Source organism: Haemaphysalis longicornis, unplaced genomic scaffold (genome assembly GCF_048455015.1).
Source record: "Haemaphysalis longicornis isolate Haplotype H1 unplaced genomic scaffold, Haemaphysalis longicornis Haplotype H1 scaffold_12, whole genome shotgun sequence".
NCBI lineage: Eukaryota > Metazoa > Arthropoda > Arachnida > Ixodida > Ixodidae > Haemaphysalis > Haemaphysalis longicornis.
This window is the reverse complement of record NW_027526225.1, coordinates 119,883,495-119,901,194: the sequence shown is the minus strand read 5'-3', so window position 1 is coordinate 119,901,194 and position 17,700 is coordinate 119,883,495. Positions and strand designations below refer to the sequence as shown.

The 17,700-nt window shown below is 46.8% G+C and overlaps 1 protein-coding gene across 1 annotated transcript in view; it reads left to right on the top strand.

Annotated features, from left to right (window-relative positions):
• Positions 1–114: 114 nt before the first annotated feature.
• Sh3px1 (sorting nexin 33-like protein SH3PX1) overlaps positions 115–17,700 on the top strand; it is a 27,626-nt gene continuing 10,040 nt past the window's right edge. The window contains exons 1-10 of the mRNA XM_077694395.1: positions 115–352; positions 2,621–2,704; positions 4,899–4,973; positions 7,637–7,804; positions 9,338–9,471; positions 11,097–11,187; positions 12,012–12,137; positions 12,212–12,326; positions 14,689–14,819; positions 16,294–16,397. Coding sequence (XP_077550521.1) covers positions 332–352; positions 2,621–2,704; positions 4,899–4,973; positions 7,637–7,804; positions 9,338–9,471; positions 11,097–11,187; positions 12,012–12,137; positions 12,212–12,326; positions 14,689–14,819; positions 16,294–16,397 — 1,049 coding nt within the window. The 5' untranslated portion in view covers positions 115–331. The remainder of the gene's footprint in view (positions 353–2,620; positions 2,705–4,898; positions 4,974–7,636; positions 7,805–9,337; positions 9,472–11,096; positions 11,188–12,011; positions 12,138–12,211; positions 12,327–14,688; positions 14,820–16,293; positions 16,398–17,700) is intronic.

Here is a 17,700-nt window from a genome sequence, read left to right as displayed (position 1 = left end):
CTACTAATTTAAAGAATAACCGCAAATAAATTTTATATTAATTTTACACGTTTATTGAGTTAAATATAGGCTTTATAATTGTAAAATATTTTGTTTTGTTGAATTCTGCGAGACAGGTGTGGATGGCTGGTGACTGGTGCCGAGCCTGCTCGGGGGGTGGGTGTGAAGCCGTGCGAAGCACAAAATACGCAAGATTATGAGTTAACACCAGCGTTTCACTGGACGTGGTAGAGCTGGTGATGGGCGAAACTTCTCCCGAATGACAGTGTTTCCCTTAAAAGTCGGCTGACACGCCTGGGAATTCCCCTCGCAAGCTGCTTTGACTCATAACATGGAGGGCCAAGGTTTGCAGGTAACGTGTTTAGTTTCCCGTATCGGCAACTTAATTTGGTTGGTAGAGCATTTTGTTGTCGGCCTGCTCTTGGACTGTAACCTGATTAAGACTTCTATGGACAACTCGTGGTTGTGTTGTTTTGCTATCTGGGTAACCCGTTACTAACAGCAACAGGGAGTGTCTGTAAACAGTTACGCCCGGACGTCAATGCTCAAGGCGTCACTTAATTGCGCGATGACGCAATGCAATAACTTATACGTTTCTCTCTTGGCCCGCATCACTTTGTATGTGGTAGTTACGGAGTAACGTGGCAACCAGACTGCATCCGATTTTTAGCTTGCTGTTTCTGCGATCGAGCGAACTGACCGTTTACACATCTAACGGACGACCATAGCTGCCCGTTATCAACCTCTAGTAATCAGTTAACGCTGACATGCTACATGTACGGAGTGTGCGGCACGATGTGTAGGTTACATGTTGTCACTTCATGTGGCACAAACTTTACACTGCCGCTCTGGGCACCTGTTGCTGTAGTGAACCTCGCCTGCAACGTTTTCCTGCTGTGTGTTGTTGGTGGGTGAACACTCTAACGGCGTGGATTCGGAACTTTGTTTCAAAAGGTCGAATGAAGTGCTTCCATTCGTCGGGATTGGCATTGACGAAACATTGTCGGTACGTTTTTCTCCCAGTTTATATTGACAGTGTTCTGGTACCTTTCCTCCCTCGGCACCACAACGCTGAAAACCTCACTGGGATTCAAAGAAAACCTCCATGTTCCGTGAAGAATGTGGTTCACCTGTTGCACATCCAGCAGCTTTGGACAAACTGCTTCTGCAGCAAGGCCTTTGCCACCCTTTTATAAGTCAGACTAAAAGCACTAAAAAATGGCAGGCTTTCAGTTGTATCAGGCTCTGGTACATTTTTTGGTCTCACTTAATTACGCTTGCAATGTAGAGGTATGTTCATGTGCTAACATCAAATGAGTGTAATTCGTCACCCCTCTTGGCTGCGAAAGCATTGAAAGACCCACTGAAATGGGAAAGGGGGGTTCAAGATACCTTTGCTTTTAGTGTAAACTTAAGTGCGAAGCCAGGTTTGGCTGGCAGGGCAAGTTGGGGAGCGTTTATGTAGGGGAAAAACTGACACACACAAAGCCTCTTGTCTGTCAGCCAGCTTCCCTAGAACACAAGTGGAGGATGCCAAGGGGCTTGTCCATCGTTTTTTCTTTTTCTTTTTGCATTTTTGTATGCCATGTATGAAAAAATTCTTTGCCAGGGAAGAATTTTAGTGTCCTCAAAAATGTGACAATTATCTGTTAACTGGAACTCGCACCGTAGTTTCTCGGTGGGCCCTATGATATGGCCATTGCTAGCTGGACCTTCAGCGAACATGTTGCATTTGCCATTATCATGTGAAGAGTAGCTCACAAACGTTTTAGCTTTCACTGCTCGTAAAAGCAAGCGCATTGGGATTAACTGCTGAAAGTGCAACAATCGAATGACACCTGATCACACTACTGCACAAGTTAGTAATTCTTTATACGGTTAAAAATAAATTTTAGGGTGACAAAACCATGAGAGAAAGCTGTTCTGGCACCACAGAGAAACCCCGTAGTAGTAAAATGTGTGATGACGTTCAGGAGAGCCAGAATTTTGTACAAGAGTAGGTAGTGAGGGGCAGATTTTAGAGGAAAAAAACGTCCTTCCCTGGCCCTCTGTGTCCCCATTCCTCAGGGCACCGTTCAGCTTGCAAAGTCCTTGTGAGGAGGGTGTTTCTTTACGGCTGGACATTGGACGTCGCCTGATGGGCAAGAGGTCTGGTATGGGAAACGGGACCTCGGAAATTCAGGAGCCCACGATGAGCAAGACTTTCCTAGAAACATCTTCCTGTAAAACCTGTGGAAGCTGCTATGTCATACACAGTTCTGCTAGACCAGCTATCGTGGCTTTGTGGCCAAGTCTGTGTGTTGGAGCTCTGTCTCTCAGCAACAGTAGTAGTTTTCCTCGTGGAGGGGAAAAACACTGATGAATGGGGGCACGTGTGTAAAGTATTTCTCCTTGGGAGATCTAAGTATATCCTTCACTTGTAGAATGTGTGTCAGTTGTGGTGTTGTGAAACCTGTAGTATTCTTAAAAGTTCAACTGCAGCTTTTGTCTAAAAAAAGAAAACAACATTACAGTATTTTAGCCTCTACTGGTATAACTTTTAGGCTTCAGTTCAATTGTGAGCCTGTGGTTTGTGATGCGTCCGTTACTGATTGTGGCTGCCCCCTACCGACCTTTGCAGGCCAAAGCGCTGTACGACTTTGAGCCCCAGGCAGCGGGTGAGATTAGCATCTGGGCCAACGAGACAGTCACAATCATCAACAAGGTGGGTGGCGCCTAAGTCTTTGCTCTAACCACACGTAGGCCACCAGTGGGTTTTTTTTTTTCCATGCGTCATTTTGAACTGCAGTTTTCATAGAAGGCTTATTGTTCATTCTGTGTGGTAAAAGGAATAAGAGCTTCCATGCTTTGATTTCTGCGTTTTCTTCCTCTGACATGGCCTTGCAAACACAAAAATGTGTCCGTTAAAGGAGCCATGAAGAGAAAACACAAGTTTGGTTCATTCAAAAGATTGCCTCGTTAGAATCATACTGACACCACTTTTAACGTAAACTTCGCTCAAATGAGCTGAGTGATTAGGAAAAAAAGGGAATGGCCATGCGACCCAGCAGCTCATTTCCCGCAACAGAAGCTATGATGTCATACCAGACAGCTCTGCGATTGGCAGAGGGTGGCAAAAGCAAATGCCACCGGATGTCAGCTATTTGCGCTTAAATTTAGCGCACATTCTTTTCTAAGAATGGTGGGACAAACAGTGGAAGTTACGAAAGCACACGTAAACATAGAAGTACCGATGCGTACTGCTGTTGGTACTGCGCGGACTATGCTTGGTTTAGCTGCACAGGACTGCGGGGCTTGGGGTTGTTTCAGACGACGCTGGCCGATTGACGCAAGCGACGATGGCTTACGTGACCGTATTTGTCGAGCGAGCACCATGTTTCACGGAACGATTGTCTCCATGAACAAAACAAGCCAGGTACAAATACGTTCACAAACAAACAAACAGCTTGCGACGGTGTGGTGACGCCATCTAGGTTCACTAATGGTAAACACGGCCCTGTGATGTCATTTCAGATCACAAAAAGCATGATTTAGCGGGAAAATCGAAATTTTAGCTTAAATTAGTTACTTTCTCAGTGAAGAAAGCATCGTTTGTATTTGGACAAGCGCTGGGGGCACTATAAAACACGAAATCTTTCGAATAACACAATCTTGTGTTTTGTCTTCATGGCTCCTTTAAGATTGCACAGAAATTTAAGCGCCAGTCACGCACCTTAAATAATTCATTTTTTCTCTAGTATGATCAAGTGCCATGTGTAGTAAGCTAAAAGTGGTGACTTGAGTCTGTCGGTTGTTGCCTGAGGTGATTGCATGGTAGAGAGGGATCAGAGGGAAACAAGTGTGTTTGTGAGCTCTTATTTGTGGTACATAGTGGAGTTCAACTCGCGTAGTAGCTCACTTTGCTGTCTTGTGGAAGCCTGCTGTTTTAGTTCGTTTCTAAAGCTTGCAGGGGGAGATAGCACCAGGCCGCCGTTCTGGCCCATGGACCGTTGCAATGCATTACAGTGGATTGCAACACAGTTAAATTCTTTCTCAGGTTCATAGGTTCAAAATGTTAACCCCCTTTGCCGTCATTGTTCATTAGGTCACGGCCAGGCTGCATAGAAAATACCTGCTCGCAGTTTCTTAGATGCTGGCAGGTTGTACCTGTATCTCACCTCGCAAATTGCGAGAGGAGGATGACCAACCGAAAGCGGCATTTTTGAGCGCACTCTCATTTGTGTGTGCGAAAATGCATGTAAATTGGGCCAAAGAGCGCATATTGACACACTCTAAATGTTAACATGACCGACAATGGGGCTAAACCGCACTGCAAAAAAGAGAACTCCTTTCCACTGTTGCAGGCCTTTAGTGTAGTTGCACAGCTTCAGTCCTATTCCGGGAGGCTGTGTTCTTGACTGGTGTGTTTTCTGCTATTTGCTGTGTGTCTCGGGGAACCAGGCTTATTCCTCCAGCAAAGCACCGTTTTGCAGGGCATATGTGCTTCGTTTGTGTTTCCTGAAAGCCACTCTTTCGATGCACATGGTAGACGTGGGTGTAGTTGTCCGGGAGGGGAGAAACGAGTTTCGTGTGTGCTCGTTCTATTCAGGGTCCTTACAAATCCCTTTGCTGTTGGTGCTACCACGGCAGCCCTTTATTATCATGCCTTCCTTCACAGTGTCTTTCTGTGATAACTCTTCATTTCAGAGATAGAGCTCTACAGTTTTATATATATCTGCTTGCACTGATATCCCGCAATCACCCTCTTGGCGACCCAAACTCTGCTAAGCTGCTGCTGGTTTATTTGCTTCATAAAGTCGAACTGTACTACCGGGACAGCGAAATGAATGAAGAATGGACAATTTATCTCTGAACACTTGAGGGCATAGCAAGGGGTGCTGAATTTCCCCTTGTTTCAGAATGTCGGAGAAGGCTGGTGTGAGGGGATCAACGCCCGTGGGGAGACTGGGCTCTTCCCCGAAGACTATGTTGAGGTAAGCTGACGTGTAGAGGCTTCCATCTTGTGAACTGTCTCGATTGTATTGCTGTTGGGAGGGGAATGACGTAGGTGAAAAATAATTGCCGAGCATTTCCATTGAACTGTGCCTGTCATGTTTAGGCAGTTAGACACCACTTGGGCTGAATCGAACTACACAATACATAACATTGACCTGAGCAATTAGGTATCTACCAGGGGTTACTCACTTACTCATTCGTTGCTGTTCTATTTGTTACAATTTTTGCTATTCATTCCTTACTTTTCCTTGATATTTTTTTTGTTTAAATTTAGACATCTTGGTAACAACCGTCCCCTTGCAAGAACAGCACATCAGCCATGTAATGAATGTAATCAGCAGGGGTGGCTCTCTAAAGGGAGTTTTTCTTTTTATCCTATTCATTCCTTAAATTCTACAAGTTCAGAAAATAGTCACGTTGAACGTCGCGTTGTAACACAAATTCTTGTTCTCTTTTGTTTCTTGGTATCACTGTAATTCAGGTGTTAATAATATCAGGTTTCCTTTTACATAGCTTAATATTTCGTCACCCGTTGCTGCACAAAAGCTGGCCTTGTAGGATTTTTTTTACTTCTGTGTTCTTTGTGGTTCCCTTTTATCTAAGCTTGGGTAGACTCCACTTAGAGCTCTTTTTCTTTACACCATTATTGATTTATCAGCCTTTCAATGCAAGAACAATAGCTGGCCTGAACACTCTCCCCGAACAATCTGTGCTTATGCCTGGCAGTAGGCTGTATCAATGAGCATTGCTTTCTTATCTTGCTGATCAGGCGTAACTCTCGCACACCTGTTACTACTGCTGGATTAAGGGGGAACTCACCCGATCACACTCCTGCACAAGTTACTAATTCATGAAGCATGGCTTCAATCAAAAACCATCGTTCTCCAATACGAGGAGGTTTACAGATCCACGGAGGTGCTCCTAATGGCCTAGTTTTCTTATTTTGCTATTATATCACTTTTACATTGGAATAAGCAATAAAACTTGCTTGTTGTTAGACAGCGAATGCCATCTAGTGCGAACTAGATAAACTAAAATGGCTTTCTTGTTTATTTTTGTCTTTCAGTACAGCAGTAATAAAAGTCTAGATTAAGCAAAGTAGGCCAATAGGAGCGTTTTCATAGATCATTAAAACTTTCCGTATTGAAGCGCAATGCTTTCCAAGCCCCAAAGGGTCATGAATTAGTGAGCCCCATAGGAATGCGGTCAGGCGTGATCAACTCTTTTGTTACGGTGCCACAGGCCATTGGGCATAGACTTCTGATGACTTCAAATGTCCCGCGAAAACTCAAAACAGCACCTTGCAGACAACTGTCACCATTTGGTGTATTTATAGGCAACCCCTCTTTCAGTTTCATTTGTTTGCATTTCGAGAGCCGAGGCCGCACTGTGAGCGCAATTTTAACCCAAGGTCGCTCAGAGTTGGCCGGAAGTGGTGTCCATGCCGCTTTCCGCAAAGGCTGTCTACTGTTGCTGGGGCTTTGGCAGTTGCTCCTGCTGATTTTTTCTTACTGCATGAGCAGTGATAACTCTAGCAAGCACGTGGGATCATCAGATTGATTTGAAGCAGATATTTGAGTACAGCAAAGCGTCACAAGGAGACACGCCCCCTTTTCGCCCCTGGATCCTGCACAACACCAGCCAAAAGGGATGGAGAAGGAATTGCAAGATCTGCTAGGGAGAACAAAGACACAAAGCAGAACGAACACCTTTCTCTCCAGTTGCGATGTTTACCTTTGCTTTCTGCCATCCCATGACTGCTTTGCTGGGTGGCACAGCTGTCAAAGCCGCTAGATTGATGGGCCTTAAAAAAATCCAGACCATGGTGTGCAGGATTGGTGTATATATTGAATGACAGCAAAGGAACCTGGGAACAACGTGTATATTTCACATTTTGTAAAATAATTTTCTAGCTCGGTAAAATCGCCTTTTTCTATTGTGTTTACACTTTTCGTGCATTTTTTTCTGTTTTTCGGCAACTAAACTCTGCATAGTTATTCCTTTCACAGAACTGCTGTTATGCATTTGAAAGCGCAAACTATAAGCTACAATTTCATGCATAACAATGGTAAATATTTACAGTTGCTGTAGTGAAACAAAATTTCTGTGCAAGCACCCAAAATCGGCCATTTTTCCGCCGTAACGATACAGTTAAGCTGTCCAAGTCCTGTGTGTCCGCCCCTCTCCTTCTTTTTTTTTTTTTTTTTGCTCTCTCTCTAACCATCATTGTCAGATTTTGGTGCTTGCATTGCTGTCCCGAATGGAGAATGGAATGTGCGGTTATGAACTCGTTTCTCGTTTTCATTCTCTTAAACCGGTTAGTGAATTACGAGTGCTTATGTGAAGTGGCTGCGCCCTCCTAGATTTTCTACATGCATGAAATCTGCATCAAATTCACCGGGGTGCCAAAAGTTTTTTTGTCCAGACGTGAAGAGACCCTGAAAATTCGTTAGGCTCGCTCTTATCTGTTGGCTCTTTGTGGCTGGGGTGGCAGGAAGGTGACCCCTAGGTTTCACGGCTGGTAACGCTTCGCTGTGGTGAAGTTATTCATTGCAGGAATACTGTTCACGTCCTGCCTGTCTCGTGCTCTGATTTAGCGGATGCACGCAGCGGGTCACTCTCTCCCCCTCCCCTGCCCCAGATTCTGCCCGCCAGCGCACCTCCGCCGTCGATGCCTCCGCCCCCTCTGCCGGCCAAGTACGACGCTGGCCCACCTGCCCTGAGCGCTGCTCCGCAAGCACCGCAGTACGACAACGGCGATGATTGGGATGACGACTGGGACGACGACGACTCCAACCAGGGGGCACAGGTGAGCGCTTCTTTGGGGAGTGCCGTCGGAGGACACTGCGTTGATTGTCGCACTGATCTTTCTGCTGACTTTTTGCCCCGTGACATAGCGATTTTAACCACAGTGTGTGTTCATGTGACGATTCAGTTCTTTCAACCAGTGTAGCAGTTGGTTGTTGCAAGTGAATCCTAGGAAGTTAAACCAAGAGGTAAGCTCCCAGTCGGTTCTGTCATGGCGACGAATTTAAATTAATTTGGCCACAGGGCAGTCACCAACAAACCGTTCTTGTGAAGTGCTTCCTTTCCAACTGGAAACGGGCAGGTTTCTGTAGGGGATCACCTCATCTGGCAACAGGGCTTTCTCACCCTAGAATATGGCTTTCACCTAACTCAGAGAACAACTTTGTCTGCTCATATGCAATGGTTTATCATAGTTACACTCTCGCAATTGATTATGAGGTTTAACGCGCCAATGCTACACAGGCGACGAGGTGCGCCGTAGTGGAGGGCTCTGGATTAATTTTGACCGTCTGGGAATCTTTAACGTGCGCCAAAATCTCGAACGCATGGGCGTTTTCGCTTTGCACAACTTTGTCTGCTCATATGCAATGGTTTATCATAGTTACACTCTCGCAATTGATTATAAGGTTTAACGCGCCAATGCTACACAGGCGACGAGGTGCGCCGTAGTGGAGGGCTCTGGATTAATTTTGACCGTCTGGGAATCTTTAACGTGCGCCAAAATCTCGAACGCATGGGCGTTTTCGCTTTGCACCTCTACCAGAAAAGCAGCCATCGGGCCTGGCAATTTAAATTATTGTCCATACAACCTGGCGTCAACCTCTTCCTTGGAGCAGCGAAATGATAAAAATTTTACATGCGTACATTCCAGCATCCCTTTATCATCTCAGAGAAGAGCTGGGGAGTTCCTCTTACAAGGTAAACTTTAGGTGAAGGGGATTTTCCCAGCTTTTCCACCACACCGCACTTAATGTGGTAGCAGTTCTTCCTTTATCAGCAGCATTACAAGTGCACTGGGAGACATTGTCATCTGAAGGCAGTGTTAGATGCCGTTTCTCCTTGGCATTAATTTTTTGTGAAATGTGTGCCGGCGCACCAAGCATGACCATCGTGCCCAGAGAGGGTGCAGAATATAACGTCCGCTCGCACAGCCATTGGCTAGTTAGCTCGGGGTGCGAATGCTCTCTAGAGCCACGTTGCCTGCCGACGTACCATCGGGTGGCACCATGCCTTGTACAGAGCTATGGTGAGATCTTGCCCTAACATACTTTTGCTTAGTTACTGGTGCATTTTCGCTGTGAACTCAAGTCGCAGCTGGTACAAGCAGACACTCTCCACAATGAAGAGCAACTGGATCTGTTTTCGGGGCCTGTTATGTATACGTGTACAAGGCACTTGTTCTGGCGTGTAAGCATCCTTATTTCTATCCAGTTATTCTTCACTTTGGAGAGTGTTCCAGCCACGTTATAGTTCCTCTCTGCTTGACCCACGGCCTGGGAGAAGCTGACCTGGGGGTTCTTCCCCCTGGTTGCAGGACATGCAGCAGCACCCGCAGCTGTCCGGCCCCTGCAACTATGGCCTGTTCCCACCCAACCGCTCCTCCATCTTGGAGGCTGGCAGCAAGGGAGATGGGGCCACCAAGCAGGGCACTGTCAAGCGCTTCAATCGGTCAGTCCACACGTTCACTCGGGGAGAAGAGGGAGGCAAAAGTGGGGGGCTCAATTTGGATTTCGCTTGGCATCATCACAGTTGTGACCAGGCTGCTGCTGTTTAAACCCCTGGAAACAGTTAACTGTAACCCTGCGCGCATGTGAGTCCGGCGACCCAGCTGTGGCAGAAGTTAGTTGTCACGTTTGTGTGTCTGTAGCTAACGTGTCGAGGGACTTCGGACGTTCGTGTTTATTTTTTTGGCCGCAGTTGCTTCAAGAACCAAACATTGGTTCCTTCCCCCCCCCCTTTTTTTGTTGGTGTGGGATAAGTGGAAGAGAGTGTCTTCTGACTGCTTGTTCCTTCCCGACCCGTAAACAACAATTTGAGGCTTCATCTAACACTCTATTTTCTTCAGTTATCAGAAAGGTACAGTTCGTAACATAGTGTCTGGAGCACTGTGTGACCTTGGTGTTATCATGCTGTCAAGCGCAGGCGAAGCACTCTTGACACAGGTGAGAGATCCAAGTGGGAGGCGCGTGGCAGGGCACTGCCTCGATATTGCTCAGCTGGTCTGAGGGCATATTTTCTTAGTAAGTATACTAGAGAGGAAACTGCGCCTCGTAAGCCATGTCGTCATGGGGGTTCATGGGAAGACCCCCTTTTTGGCTTGGGCTTGGCATGACAACTGGATTCTTAAGCAGTTTTTGGGATTTGCTTTCTTCACTATACATTCACACGTTTACGAGGTACAAGGAAGCCGAAATCCTCCCGTTTCTGTGGTAGCCGTGTTCAGTGAAACAGCAGGCAATGCGTGACCGCACCTGACGTTGCTCATGCCACAGTCGAAGGACGTATGACTGAGCGGGTAATATGCCGCCGCAAAATTTGTAGCCGACGAAAAGAAGAAACAAAACATACTTCGACGAAGACATGATACGGCAGATACGGGCGCTTGTATGCGTCCTATCTTGTCATCGTCCACGACTGTTTAACGCCACGTTTTCATTTTTCTTGTTAAACTAGCTGGCAGTCGCGGTGCACCGGTTCACCACGAAGGCAACGTTTTCATAGGCACGCTCAAAAAACTTTCGAAACTCTTCAAGCAACTTATTATTTGAAATAATGGTAAAATTAATAAAATCACAGTCTCTAATGAGTTGCCCCCCAAATATTAACATTGTTCGTAACTACAACCTTGGCCTGCGGAATAGCAGGCACAACAGTTTTGGCAAAAATACGCTGTCATTCTTTTTTCCTTAGTTTTAAAACAGCCTGTTTTTATTTTCCACTTACATAATTGCATACTATTCTTCGCGTTTTTGTGGCACTTTGTTTAAATTTGCAGTCACTGAAACGTTTCAATCCAAGCCAATGATGGAACTAAGGCGAGCGCAATGTATAATGGCGGTCCATGACGACATAGAAGACCTTGATGTGAGCCGCATAGACGCTAGCGCCAGATTCCTCTCTAGTGTATACCGTAAGAAACTCTATGGTCTGATGGAGATGTGGAGTGACGGTGCCTCTTCTGCTTTCCAGCTCATCCGATAGTTTGAAAGCCGATTTTTCAGGCTGACACCGAGGGAACTGTCTTGTCAAAGGGGCCACTTTGTAATTTGACGCTCGTCGCACGTTGCCTGCAGGTTTTCCAATTTCGTCAAATCTGGGGGAGAGTCGTGGCTCCTTGGCCTGATCAAGCCCATGGTGCCCAGTGACGAGCAGTTCCACATTGGGGCAAGTGTCGGAAATCTCTCGAAAAGCGTTGGTGGTAATCTGTTGCATGTGTGCGCTCATTTCACGCAGTCATGCCACCGAAAATTCAAAGGATGCGCACTGGGACTGGATTGTTTGTTTGAAGTGTGCTCTAGTGGTTTGGCCCTCTCGTGTTGATGGCTTTTGGCAATGAAAAATTTAGCTTGCAGTGTGTACTGTGCTCTGGAACTACTTGCGGGGGCAATTTTCATGCGTAGTTAGTGGTTGCCTCTTACTGCTAGCTAGAGGGACAGGCCAGCCTAGAAACCAACTGAGGGCAAGGATGGAGCTTTGTTTTCGTGATACGGTAGCCTTTGTAGCTGGCTGCTCATCCAGCCCTTGAATAATGTAAGGACAAATAGCTTACGAAAGAGAATAGTAATCCAGGGTAATACTGGTGTCTAACATGTGTTTGGTGTTGCGGATAACAGCACCTATGATTCAGCTTCACCAGGGTGGCCGATAGCGTGCTCGGAGGAAGGGTATGCACTCAGCACAAGGCTCAAAAGATGGAGTAGTGCTGAAAAGCTTCTGTAGCTACGTACCAGTGTAGAACTCAGGATGGCAAGCATGGGAGAATTTAAGCAACAGGGAGGTGGGCTAGCGCGCGTCATTGGGTCTTAATCGAGTCATGGTCATTGGCGAAGCAAGCCGAAATTCAGGCACCCGTTTCTTGTCGCTCTGACTGGTCGTAAAGGGTCATTCCATTTTTGCAACTCCACACTGTGGGCAGGAAAGCGGTCAACGAGTGTAGTGTGCCCTGAAGAGGGAAGTTGCAACACGCGGTCTCCCCCCCACACACCCAGGAGTTGGAAGGCAAGATCACCTGGGTGGCCGGCATGGACCCGTACGAGTGTGAGGTGTCCTCCCCCAAGAAGGAGAGCAAGTTCAAGGGCTTCAAGAATTACATTGCCTACCAGCTGACGCCATCGGTGAGCTCTGCTTAAACGTATGGTCTCCCTCCCGAGAGAGTGCTGAGACGGCCCGTGTGCTGTTGTGGTTGCAGTTCAACCAGGTTCCCGTGAGCCGGCGCTACAAGCACTTTGACTGGCTCCATGAGCGGTTGCAGGAGAAGTTCTCCCTTATTCCAGTGCCCCCGCTGCCCGACAAGCAGATTTCAGGTGGCTCTTGTCCCCTTTTTCTTTCTCTCTCTCTCTCTCTCTGTTCATTAACCCTTTGAGGGTCGAATTTTTTTGCCATATGCGACCCCCCAGGGTCGATTTTTTTTATTGCCAATTTAAATTCTTCAGATGAATCTATTTTGAAAAAACATTATAATAATTTTTTAGGGTGATCGTAAAGTGACCAAAAAAATAGTTTATGTTGTTACATAGATGCGGTTTATTCATGAGTAACACAACAAAAATTCTAAATAAAAACGAGAGAGTAATGAGCCGCACCTTTTGAGTGAATCAAAATCAGATAGATATCAGTTTCGCGGGTGCAAAAAGCGAGAAGTGTCCGGAGGACGATACCAAAATCAGCCGCTGCACGTGCGGGGGCAGCGTGCGGCAGGATGCGGGAGCGATAGACGGCGCACCGCTCATAAAATACAAAAAAAAAGAGAAAAGAGCCTCATCAGTTTCTCAGGCGACCTTGGTCTGTGGCAGGCGGAAGAAGCGAGGGGCGCCAGGTGGGCAGTACCTGGCGCGCCGCTGAAGTAAATCATAAAAAAAAAATAAAAAGAAGAACCATCGGCGCAAGAAGAAAATTTGACGTATTTCGGAAGTGTGGCAGCACATGCCAAGCAAGAGAAGTTGGCGAAAAAGGCGCGCTTTTTAAAGATACAAGCAATGCTGTACACGTACGTCATTGACCATTTCGAAAGTGTTTGCCGATGCCATACATGTCCGGCTGTGACCCTCAAAAGGTTAAGCACTGAAGGTTTGAATTCTTCAATAACGTACAAGTGAAACCCGCAGCTTGGTTTCAAGTGAACTTTGGACAGTTATGCTGCAATGCTTTTTAGTAAGGTGTAGCTAGAAAAGCACTGGCCAGTGCTGTTTTTTGTTCTCTTGGAGAGCAGGAACTTGTAGGAGCTGTGTGCAGTCGCACTAAGGAAAGAGTCTTTTTGGGATTCTGCCTAGCAGTGCCTTTGGCATGTGTTTCCATGTTGCCCTTGGAAGTCGACCACCGTGGGATTTGTGGCCAGTACCGTATTTACTCGCGTAATGATCGCGCTTTTTTTTTTCAAAAAATTTGATGCAAATTTAGGGGTGCATTCATAACGCGGGGTAAATTTCTCGCGAAAAACTTTCGAGCACTGAAAAGGCAAGCAAGTTGCGGGTCAAAAAATTTTTACAATAGGTCTCACGAACATAATAAAAATAATAACTAAAAGCATAGTAAAAGCTTCTCACACTACTGCCAGCTGCTTTGCTAAGTGACGCAAAATGCAGTGTTTTCATGAATTACGGAACGCGCCGGAACGAGTTTGCTGCGAGGTGACGACAGAGCGACCAATAAGTGGCTGCCGCTGTCACAGTGTGGGACATCAAAACAGACATGAGGGCCGACGCAGCAAGCTGAGCGCATTTTAAATGCAGAGCATTTCAGTAACTCACGATGTCACCCGCGTTGACGTCCGTAGTCGTAGTCCGCACCCCTCCCCCTACACTATATAAAAAAAAAATACTCTCCGGCGCCTGGTTTCGATCCCTCGACCCTGCGGGCGGAACACAATGTACATGGTGCTCTTCCCACTGCACCACAAAGCCGACACAGAATGGGAGGCTACGAACGCACCTTATATCCTTGACTCGTTCAAACTACGTCAAGAAGCTGCTGATACAACGCATTCACTACCACCAACTCCCCAAACACTAAACTTTAACGCTATACACCCACCCCCTATGCGACGCATTTACTCGAGTCCCCCTCGCGGGGAGATGGGCCCAATTTTTTTCTTTGTCTTGTGAGTACAGTATGTCCATTTGGTGAGAGTTTCTTCCTCATCAATACTGACCGCATGCTTGCCGATGTCGCTAATATCGGCAAGTCTGCGGCAGTAACGAAGCCATATCCGCTTTGAACGGGAAGAAAACAGAGGTAAGCACGATCATCATCAGCTAGACTTGGCACACATACGACATACTGCTGCGGCAAGTCTAGGGTGCGTTCATTGCGCTGGAAATTTTTAAAAAATCTAATTTTGATGACAAACTTCAGGGGTGCGATCATTACGCGAGTGCGATCATTATGCGAGTAAATACGGTAGCTTCACTTGGTTAGCATATTCGGCTGTCTGCCAATGGTGGGTGCCCTTTTCACACGGGGACATTTTGCGGGTTTCTGTTGGTGCTGCACACCCTCTGTCCTGTGTGGCATCGGCGTGTGGGCTGCACGGTGCAGTCCGCATCGGGTCAATGTGGGCACAAGCTGAAAGATGCAGCAGTATTGGTTGCATTCCCACCGATGTTAGTGCACGGGTGGACAAATGCAGTGTGTGGCGCATAGCAGTGCCCCCCATGTGCACGCGTGCAGGCCGCTACCAGGACGACTTCATCGAGCACCGGATGGCGAAGCTGCAGTTGTGGGTCAATAGAATATGCCAGCACCCTGTCATGTCACAGAGCTCGGTCTGGATGCACTTCCTCACCTGCCGCGACGAGAAGGTGCGTGCGCTGCCTTCTGCTGGGCCCAGAGCTCTTCTTGGGTGGCCACGCCCTAGCCCGTAATAGTGGCTATTCTTGACCACGGCATCTTTTTCTCAGCCATGTGGAGCAGAATGGCAGCAAGCCGAGAGACGACCTGAGCCAAGCACTCTAGTGTAGAGAGATTTTGGGAAGTGGAGGCGATTTCCGCTTTTTTTGCGTCTGCATTCTCGGTGCACATTTCCGTATGACATCTGGTTACCACGTGTTGTTGGGCTAGGTGGTACTAGTGACTAGACAATAAGGAAGGGACAGGACGGGTGCCTGTTCTGTCCCTTCCTTATTGTCTTGTCTCTCACGCACAGTTTTTCCACCATTGAAAGACATAAGGGTACTTTGCGGAGTAAAATATTAAAGAAGGAAGGCAGTTTTGGCAACTTTGGTTTGAGCCGTCTTGACCTGCAGAGGTAGATGACCAGGGAAGCTGTTGGATTAATTCAAGAGCTGTTGGTTTTAAGGTTCTTATTATTTGTTTGGAACTGTAATGTCTAATGTGACTTCTCAGTTAGGGCTCAAGCAAATAGGGCTTGAATAGGGCTTGCCACTCAAATAGGGCTTGCGTGGCATCTGATGTGGTGTCGCCATCCGGCAACAGTCCTATTGTATGCAAATCGGGAATGGAAGGCAGTGTAATTTTAAGTAGCAATAAACTAAGAATAGCCAATACATACTGGATGATTGGCTGGCTTTCTTCATTTTATTTATAATTCTGCCACTCCCATTTGAGAGCATAGCAGGTATGCATGCATAATGTGCATGCAAGAACATCGGATGGAACAAGCTTGCTTCTTGAAAAAAAAATTTCAAAAAGTTGAAAAACCTCGGAAAAGTATTTTGTTCATTTTTTGTTTAAATTTTTCTCTTCTTTAGTCATCTTTCAAATTTTGTGATTGGGCAAGAGTCTTCCATCTTAGAAATATGCACTGGAGGTCCAAAACAGTTCGTTTGCACTGTTCATGTTTGCAGTTTGCTCCTTTCAGTTCATGACGCAGCACTTTGAGAATGTGCACACTGTCACGTTAGGGCCTGCACCGTAAAAAGGCAGGCTGGTCAAAGATTTGTGCACATGTCGCGGATCACACGACTTTCATTTCCTGATGGCAGGCACGTTGCTGGGGTCGAAGAAAGTTTGTCTTCAAACTGGAGTCTGTTCAAATGGTTCAAGCTTGAGGACAGTCGAGCAAGCTCGGTCATTTTCAGGGAAAATTGAGCAGTTTTCCCGGGAAACAAGCTCCTGTAACTTTGCCATTTCTACAAACCAGTTCTTATTTCACTGGAGCTGAATTTGGATCGGCCGCCCAAGTGTTCTCAAGGCTAATGATGCATTTGCGGTGTGTTGCGTGACACGAATGTGCCATATGGTGTGTTTTCCTTCATCGTAATGCCGAGTTCCACATTTGAAGAACGCAAACGTCTCCTCTCCCTTGTGGAACAGAAATGGAAGCTGGGCAAGCGGAAAGCGGAGAAGGATGAGCTGATGGGGACCAACCTGTTTGCCGCCCTCCAGGTGCCCCAGAACAGCCTAGACCCACTCATCGTGTGAGTGCCCCCCCTCCTCAAAGCGGGGATTGGTGGCGGCTGCAACGGCTGTGGTTCATACCACTGGCTACGTGCAGCACTGTGGAGGCTACATTGTGGCGAATAGTCTGCCCAGTCAGGGCGCCCAGCTCACTGCAAAGGTAGCAACAAAAGGCGCCGGGGCCTTGTGGTTCCGCCTACCGAGAGGGGAGAGGGAAACGTCCTTCCAGGGCCCCCTTCATGGTGAGCTAGGAGCCCACAGTGTGCGGACCGTGCACAACAGTGTAGACTCCACAGTGCTGCACGTCGCTTGTGGTATGAACAATAGTTGGTGCTGTTCTGTGTTCTCAGCAGGCTGAAATGGGCTCGACTATTGTAGAGTAGCGACAGTGTGCGTAAAGTTAGCGAAAGATGTACTGTTCTGACGTGTTCTCGAGGCAGTGGTGATTCTTGATCCTAGGTGTAACAGGTCGGTCTTGCGTTGTCATTAAAGGGATACTGGAACCAGTTGTAGACGTATGGTTACTTTAGGAGATTAAAGGGGTCGTGAAGAGATTTTCAAAAAATCTGTGTTGTGTGTGCGCTTATAACCGTGGAACCTTGATAAACAAACAATGCATACTCGTTTCGTCGCCCGATATCGGCAAATAGGTAAACAAATGCAGTTACGGTTTCACCGAGGCTTTCCTCCTCAACTCGTGAAGTGACGTTTCAGTAAGTCAGTAAGAAGCCAATCACAGTTCTCCTCGTCTGCACAATATGTCGTCATAGAGCGGGCTTGCAAAAGGTCAGATAAAGCTACAACATCGGCGCCATGATGAAACTCGCCCTGCAACTGAACGGGAGACGTCTGATCTCTGATACGACTGATCAACATGGTCGAACTTTCAGTCAACAACACCGCTGAGATGCGCAGGCAGAGGTAACCACGTTTAATATATACTGGGCATTCGTAAACAGTTTACGCTGTATCCACGAGTATAAACTGTAGTTTTGCTAGCCGATATTCTTGCACAAGTTTGCCGACGTCTGTCTCACGTAGCCTGTAATGTGAGTTTCAAACATGAAACTTCTGACCTGACGAGATACATGACCGAACGCTTACATGACCGAATGCTTAAAATGAGAGTTTGTTACATAAACACGTTTATCGAAGAAACTTCAAGTAGTCTTAACTTAAAACCCATCCATTATTTACTCATCAAGCGCAAAAATAACTAGCCAGAAGCAGCGATACAGCGCCGAGTCGCCGAGTCCCAACATCACGCAGTTCGACGATTGCTTTCCTGTTTCTTCAATAAACAATGCCGTTAACGCTGTTTTG